Raw genomic sequence first — 8,937 nt, forward strand, 5'->3', positions numbered from 1 at the left:
AATTTACAGAGTCATGTTATCACGGCGACCCCGGGGACTAAGGGCAAACACACAAGTTGGCTATGCCATTTTTCTTCAGTTGTCTTGATAATTTCAACCAGCCCTTCCAATCCTTCCTCCCCGACGTATAAAATCTTTAAACATTTAATAGACGTGGTGGCAACAACGTAATATGGATTATATACAATGTGCATTAACCATGTAATTTGTGAAGTGTACCATTATTGTTCTGTGTTTTAGACTTATCTATTATTAGCAGGTTACTCAGACGGTGTTATTAGACGTTAAAACCCGATCATAGAAAAATAAAATAAGGTAAATAAATATTAAATCTTAACAAATATTCAGACAAATAAATGGTGTAGAATGTAATTTGTTATTTTTGGGGTGTGTGTGTGGGGGGGGGGGGGTTGCATTGTGGTCAATATATTGGTTTATGCTTTCTCAACGAGATCATAGGCCTAACACAATATCGCCTATCGTTTATAATTACCACAGTACCGGCGACCGAGGAAACAGAGAGAAGTCCTGACAAAGATACATGTATGCAGACCTAAATGCATGAGCAATTTTTCTGAAGTTTGGTCTTGTTCAGATAATCCCATTAATGCTGAGTGAGGGGGCTCTGTTGGGAGTATTATGGAAATATCGGTTTTGATTTAATGAGGTTGCTCGCATCAGCGGAACGTTGCAGGACAAAAGTCTACATCCGAGTTTCAAAAACGAAAACTGGAAATAGCACTCCACGGCAGGAGTCCCTTCCCCTATACCCAGGAAACGAATACCACATGTAATACTGTACAATCTATGTGCCGAGAACAATGTTTTTATGTTCAAGGTCTTTTATCTGTCTCGTCTAATGACTTCCCACAGCGGGTTGTTAGTATTTGACAGCGGGTCTCAGGACGGGGAACTTTCATACAATTTCACATTCAAAGGAGGTCCATCAAGGTATATGATTGGCAATTTTCGTCATAATCTTCACATTATTAACAGCAGAATTGACACTGTGGAAGAAGTGCAAATGGTATGCGCCATCCTGGTGGATCAGGGCAGTCCCATGAGCTGCACCAAATTTAGAACAAGATCATTATTCTGAGGTGACATTTTTGATGTTGCTTAAATGGCATATGCACCATACTTTCACTGGGCTATAGCTTACAAAGAAATGGTGTATTGAAATTATAAGGGATGAAAAGAAGCATTTTCCCTGAACCTTCAATAGGCCTAGACTGAGAACTAAACGACCACCAAGTGAAGAAATGACTAAACAATTAAAATCAGTAATGAAACTTATTAACACCATATGTTTCCTGGTTGTATTTGTGTCAATTGTGCGCTGCCGACCTCTATCGCCATTTTACAAGATTTCGCCCTGACCCAAATTGAGTGGTTACGAGATAATAAATAAATAATTAAATAAATAATAGGCAAAACAAGTAAAACGTACAACATAAAGAAAAATGAAGTAATAGTTCAGAGTTTTGTTCTCCTTGGGTTTGTTTTTCTCCGGTGGCGAGTTATCTATTAAGAGAGCTCTCTTCTCTCTGATCTGGCGATGGAACTGAGGTTTTGCTCAGCACCGCAGCAGAGTATGGCAGAAATCCGCTCTCGGACCTCTGGCCGGCCGCAGTGCAGGTGAAGTCAGAGCTGGCGCTTCTTGAGCCCAGGGCACTGGCCGCTTGACTGCTGTGGCAACTGAGACATGAGCAGGGCCCGGTGGCCGAGGGCGCGCTGACTGCCGCGGCCGCCGCCGCTGCTGCTGCCGCTGCTGATGCTGCCGCTGAGCTATTGAGGCCTGCAGGTGACTGGTACAGTCCTGGATGCCGGAAGCTACACAGCAGCTCTGGGCGCGAGTAAGGATGAGAGAGCGCACGGAAAGTATCTAGAGGGCGGATGGAGGTAGCAAAAGGTGACGAGGCGGCCCCACTGGCAGCGGCAGCCGCGGCTGCTGCTGTGACGCCAACATGCGGATAGTAGTGTAGAGGCATGTGGGAATGGAAAGGGTATGGCAAACTTCCGGTGGCTGCCGCGTGCGTCATCATATAGGTGTAGAAACTGGGATCTGCTGGATGTGGCCACGACATTGCCAGACGCTGCCTTTTATCTTTCATCCGCCTGTTCTGGAACCATACCTGCACAGAAAACCAACGCTCAGCTCAGGAGAAATACTAGGGAACTGAAATACAACTGTCCACCTGTCTACATGGAAGTGTTTTGTTGTTTAGAGTCATTTATGACTTGTAGCCTAAACAGTTAAATTATAGGGTACAGCATTGCTGTAGAAATTGTTTGGAAATTCATTCACATTAGCCTTGTGTAAAACATGTAACACAATGGAATTACAAAGAATCAGACATGCAGATGGTGGTTCGTCTTATCGAAAATAAAATCTAGACTGGAATGCAAAACAAATATTCTGCATGTGACAGACAAAAACTCCGCAGCAAATCTTGATAGCGCCTTTCGTTTTCTCTTTCTCATCTTATCTCGGTGTGTGTGTTGGGGGGTGGGGGGGGGATCTGTGTGTGTGTGTTAGTGTTTGGATATTGGCTATAGGCCTATGTATAAAATGGCTAATGTAACGAAACAAAATGATGGTTATTTTTTAATCAAATATGCCAAGATCATCATCAGTTCTTACCTTAATTGTAGTTTCGGGTAAATTCAAAGCTGCAGCCAATTCACATCTTCTGGGTCTTGAGACATAATTTTCTCTGTAAAACTCCTTCTCGAGTCTGCCGATCTGTTCCCTTGTAAATGCTGTGCGGTACCTTCTCACTTGGTCCGAGTTGGAACTGTTGGAGCTTCCCATTGAATTACCGTTCATGTTGGACATAGAGGAGGAACTTGTGTTGGAGGTCCCAGAATTACTGTCTGAAAACCCTAAAAATGATGCACAGTAGAAGAACTAATTTAAGTAATTGTGTGTGTATAAACATTAGCCAATTTGAGCTTTGCCATAATTTACAGGATGCATGACAGTTAAATTATATGAACATGTCATACAATTGAGTTTGTAATTGCTGCTGTACAATGCATTTATTTGAAATAATATATATATATATATATATATATATATATATATATATATATAATATATTATAGATACAAGTCAGAATTTTACATTGTAAATTGCTCTTTAGATTTCAGAAAAGAAAATGCAATTGTTTCTTTCAATTTTGGTAAATGTGAAGAAAAAGTATTCCTATTTTCACACTGCTGCTGCTAATATTATTATTCCGAATATTTCATTTTTAAGTTCCTTAAATGTAGGCAATAATACATTTCTGTACTTGAAGAAAATGCGAGAAAAAGCTACCTTTATTGTTTTCCTTGTGTTGGCTGCTCGGGGAGCGATGCGATGGACATCCTACTTCAACATCACTGTTAATATCGGAGTCTGGAGAAACGTCTGGATATAGGCTCATTTTCTTCCTGTTTTCTGAGGAAGAGATCTCCGCTGATGAGGTGTTGTCGTTGTGGTGTGGAGCGAACAAACTGTCGATTTCAAATTTTCCTTTGGTAGGGATATCCCCGAGACTCCCGTGCAGTGAGGCGGAGGTTAGTCTCGGGCTCAGGCGACCACTGTGCTGGGAATTTTCCAGGGCCTCTAGTACCGTGTTTCCAGCCGACTCCGACAGATTTGAGAGCCTCTTCCCGGCAACAGGACTGTGTAGCCCCCGTTCCATCAGAATCATCTCTTTTCTTATCCTCTCCATCATGAAGATTCGTAGAAAAAAGCAAAAGTTCCAAGTCGAGTGCTCCGTTGAGTTGTGGCGGGGCTGATCCGCATTCAGCTCTGCAACTGTCTCTAAATAATATAACACCTTTTTATGAGCGAGGCGAAAAAAAAGGAGTACAGAATGGCAAAGCGTGCAACGAATGACTGCTCAAAATGACCCGTGCATCCTCTATCCAGTCCAAAATGTCATTCATCAAAAAAGAGGTTTGCAGGCTCGTGGAGAAGGTGCGCGTGCAACCCTTGGAATGATCATTTATTGTAACAGGTTTATAAGCAAATAAATACACGCGGGTTGTCAGCTGATGATGGAGGCGGCCTGCGGTCAGACGCGCAGATCCAGGTGGAGAGGGAGAAGAGAAGTGAAGAGTGGAGCTTCTGTCCCTCGCTTCATCAGAGGCTGCTTTAGATCGCTCCTGGGTTTGGCCTCTGGGGTGAAATTGACAGTCTGATTAATAAAATGAGCGCGGCAACATTTCCCTCTTCATTTAGGAATATCATTACGCTTTGATTCTCTATTGTTCCTCCCTTCTGTTGTCGCCACCTCCCTCTGTTTTTTTCTTCCTTTTTTTCCACTCTGTCGATAATTTAACTCTGACTGTCTCGAATCATACATTAGTTAATATCCCGAGAACTCACTTTTATGCTACATATAAAGCATTCAAATACAAAGGAAGTATTTTATAATGTAGTTACAACTTTAAAAAACGAAAGCCTATAGTTTGTAATAACAGTGATGAGAATGCACTCGTTTTATTTCGATATATATATATATTGCCTGAAATGTTTTGTATTTTCTTTCCCAATTGGCTTAATTGTAATGTATAGATTACAATTCTAATGAGATGGGATGCTTTATTTCATTCAACAGACGAACGAAATGCATCAGGAAATTAAATCTGTTTTATTGTGACGGTGTGTATTATTCCTCTGATAAAACTACATCGTTTCTTTTGCATGTAGTGAGTGATTAGGATGAACAAAAAGCCCATTTTATTATTAAAGAGTGGATCTTCCGTTGCTATTTTGAAACGTTGTGAATAGCTGGAAACTTTCTTAGATTCAGAAGACAAGTAGTTATTCTCCATTATAAATTTAACGTTTCAGTCATACATTTTTTGATTTCACAGCCATGCACTCTGATGAAAATGGGGGAAACGCTGAAGTAATAGAATCAGGTCTACCTCCAGTCACAATGCAGAAGTGTCATCATGAATCATAATTATGATAAATTACACCACACGGCTTTTATAATGGGCTCGGGGGGGAATACACTTGTAATGCTGATATGTTTTCGTGTGGAGTTGGGTATATTCTGTATGTTGTTTCGCAATTTCTTGACGATTAAACCCTCCTTATTCCAAATGTGAAATTAATCACGGTAGAGATATTAACTGCCATAATATCGAGATAACATTGACCGAGTGTGGAATGTGGTGAGGGACTAGCTCGTAATGGCGAGGTTAACAGGGAATGCGAGATGTGTCCCTGCTGCGTACGGCAGGGGAGCCAAACAGATACAAAAGGGAAGAAGCATTCCTGTCCTCTGTCGCCCCCAACAGCTTTTCTTTAGCAGTACAACAGTTTATGCCTCTCCCAGACGTGTTGTTGTTTTAACGGTTAGTTAATTGTGTCTGAAGACCTGACGTTGGATGATTGTTGTTTTCCCCTAACCGTAGTTTGAACGGAGATTCTGAACCACTGTTGCAAAATGGTGTCTTAAGGACATTAACCGGTCATCATAACATCAATTTCTTATCAACAATCCATGCAAAACCAGTCGGTGTAATAGTCTATGGTATGATTTGGGTTTCTTTCTCGTTAGTCAGGCTCGCTGCCTTGTAGGCCTACAAACATTAACTATTACTCCATTTAGATCTGGCCTAGGCCTACAGCCTACAAACATGCTTGAAAAGGCCCAGTTGCACCCACCAGCAATGTTGGAAGAGATCCACAACTGACCCAAGAGCAGGCCATTAGGCCCTTTTAATTTCCATAGGCCTGTTTATTTTTTTTGGAGATGATTCATGAGCAAACTTGAGGCGGCCCAATTTCCAGTAGCGTGACTGTCCACTGCACATGGCATGAACCACTGTCATATGTTGCATTATGTTGTAATAGGTTGGTTGTAATGGGTCATAAGAAGAGCTTCAAGTTGTGCCACAATTTGCAATTAGGTAATCAATATAATTCAAAACCACATACGTGAAGCTATTTTGAGTGCACATGGCTTTCATTTTAGTCTGATTGACCCCCCAAACATCTCACATTAACTTTAAAATCAGCAAAACTCACACTAGCCTCTTTAAAATTCTTACATCATGGAGGTAAACCATTTCAGTTGTTTCTTAGTTATAATTGTTTACATTCACTATATATCATATAGGCTACACGTCCATGTGCGGAACTTTTCCACAGATGCGTGTGATTTGTTGAAACTGTTAACGACATAATCCTTTGGAATGCTGTATTCTGACGTGTCTTTGCATATCTTTGTTTGTATGACATCGGGTGACCAGCTTATATTAAATTCAAAAGAAAAAAAAACTTATGACGCAAGCCTACTTTAAGTAGGCCTCGCTGATTTAATGTGGATTATCTGTTAAATTACGCAGCTCGCTGCCTTGTACAGGTCTAAATAAATCATTGGGTTGCTGCGGATATGATCCTATAACATTTGGTCTCATTTACGATGCAAGCCGTCTAAAGTGGGGAAAATTACCATAAACAGTTCCAACCACCTTTATGATAAGACTTGCAATTTATCGTTGGAGCTATGGTTTCAAAAAACACCACTCATTTGTGACTTAGGAGGATAGTCAGCAAACGATGCTTTCGAGAAACATCCCCTATAGCGTTGTGGTAATATGTATATCAAAATTTCAACGCCAGCATTTTAATTGTATTATTTGTTAGTAGTATTATGTAGTGTGGTCATCGGACACTGAATTGATAAACCTTGGCTGTAAGGAGTAGGCCTATAATGTAACCCGAACAATGCACAGCCTTTTTGGCGCTCCATTGTCTATTCTTAGTTAGTTAGGCTACTATCTGTCTGGATCGAAAACTAAACCCACATAGCCTAGACTGCCTAGCCTACACCAGTGATTTCCCTCGAAACATACCCAGGAGGACTATTCCACTCCCCTTCACTGCATGTTGGGGTCTGTCAACAATTCACAAAAAACAATGTTGGTGTGACTCGCGGTCCAGGAGAAAACAACAGGTTACCACCTTTTCTTTAAGACAGTTGTCTGGTTTCGTTTCCGATTCTTCAAATGAGTCTCTTTAGGAAGTCGTTTAACTACACAGATGTTGCGCTCCCCGGCCAACTCGTGGCCGGGGTTGGGATGGGGGGTATTTTTGGATCTACAACACATCCCTTTATGGATTTTCTGTATATAAACTAATAGAGCCATCTAGCGATAACACCATATCATTGCAGTGTGTCTATTGCAGTGTTAATCTTAAAAGTTTAATGGAGACCCTCCGGCCGAAATCTACTCAGACGTCGTAACCTATAGGCTACAACTGTCTGTCTGAGGTATAGCTTTTTTTTTTACTCCGCTTTCCCATTGGCGTGTAATATTAATGCAAAACTGGATTGCACATACACAAGTTGCTGACTCTTCATCTTGCATGTTCTAGTTGTATAAAAGAAACCCCTGGTTGTCTTCGAAGCCATTTGGAATAGGTTACATTTTGCCAACAAAATTCGTCGAGTTAACTTAAACTTTGGGTTGTATAACTATTCCATCCAGGGCATGTCTGTGGCCTGCAAGTAGGCTAGCCTATAAGGAGCGTCATTCAACTACACCCTTCTATGGAGAGCTGAATTGTGTGCGACTTTCATGCTGCGACAAAACTTAAATTGACCTATAAACTGTAATTTTTGTGATTAGTCATTAAAGGTCTAATGACCGTAGCAGACGTGATATACGTTTTAAAAAACATGGCCTTTCTTTAGAGCTCCACCTTTGTCTGGTGTTCATGTTCAAGGTCAAAATGTGTTCCCAAAACACCGCTGGCTAGAACTAGGCCTACTCAGAAGTAAGTAGGCGAGGATGTTTAATTACATCGACGTTGTGAACAGTGTGTATGTCCTGTAAACTCAAAATAACGAAGCTGCGTCTTGCAAACAATCGAGTTTAATACATGCCTGCCTGGTATGGTGGTTGACGCCCCTTATTATGCCACAAACATGGCACGCTGACGTAATTGTTTGGTTTTGTTGTTTCCTCAAATAGGCTGAGCTGTTAGATAGGCCTACCACAAAAAAAGTAGGATGCAAAAATTTCTCGAAATTTAATCAGGACAATGCAGTTGGGCATCTATGCTCCAAGACCCACTTCGTTGACAGTAGAGATAACGATTATGTCGACTTAAAATTGCTATCCTGACTGATCATTCCTATCAGTAGCTACAAGGGTATGTTTTAATGGTTAAATCTTTGCGCCAAACTGACTATACAAAACTGTGTTGACTAATATGAAACAGCATTATATTGTTCAAATTTTAAGTGTAAAACTTACTAATTATGTTGTTCACAGTTGTGTTGGATAGCCTTGACATATTTGAACAAACAGCTACGATCAAGTAGAAAACAGCTGACCACTTAATAAACCACAAAAATAATAAATTCCTTATTTAGTGTTTTTTTTTAAATGTCTTCTTGAATAGCCTCATCTGGCGTCAGACCACGAAAGTTCAGTCATGGATCTAAATGCCTTTTCAGCCTACAGAATGAACTCTCAGAACTGAGTGAAAAGCACCGGTGAATAAAATGGTGGTAGTTTAAATATACATTTAGTTAGCATTGTATGATCTCATTAAATAAAATGTTTGAAAAGGCCTTTAGTACATGGTCAGGTTGGCAATCTTACAGGTTGGCAGCTGGTACTGTAATTTTTTTTAATGAGCTTAAAATCAACATGGCTTATTGGTGGCATTGATTTAGATCACATTGACTAGAATTCAGGTAAAAAAGTTCGAGGAAGCGTTCCAAATATAGGAATCTGTTCAGGTTGGGTCGAAGGTTATAATTAAAGAATAATTCATTAGTTTTAACAAAAATAACTTTTCTTCAACACAAATTGCTACAAGCCGAAGCATAGTGTAGTTCATGCGTCTGTATTATTTGCATGTCACGTGAGCACAACTGGCCAACCGTTTGTCTTGTTGTAGCAGTTGTGTAA

At 40.5% G+C, this 8,937-nt stretch overlaps 1 protein-coding gene across 1 annotated transcript; it reads right to left on the reverse strand.

Annotated features, from left to right (window-relative positions):
* Nucleotides 1-1,520: 1,520 nt before the first annotated feature.
* Nucleotides 1,521-3,725, reverse strand: evx2 (even-skipped homeobox 2). Its single transcript, XM_076262636.1, has 3 exons — nucleotides 3,323-3,725; nucleotides 2,645-2,886; nucleotides 1,521-2,135 (listed from the first exon to the last, which is right to left on the reverse strand). The coding sequence occupies exons 1-3, from the start codon at nucleotides 3,723-3,725 to the stop codon at nucleotides 1,521-1,523; spliced, it is 1,260 nt and encodes a 419-aa protein (XP_076118751.1).
* Nucleotides 3,726-8,937: the final 5,212 nt, after the last annotated feature.

This window comes from Alosa pseudoharengus, unplaced genomic scaffold, assembly GCF_046254945.1.
Source record: "Alosa pseudoharengus isolate Yale_2024_CS ecotype anadromous, Long Island Sound unplaced genomic scaffold, YU_APseudo_1.1 YU_APseudo_1.1_scf_3, whole genome shotgun sequence".
NCBI classification, from domain to species: Eukaryota; Metazoa; Chordata; class Actinopteri; order Clupeiformes; family Clupeidae; genus Alosa; species Alosa pseudoharengus.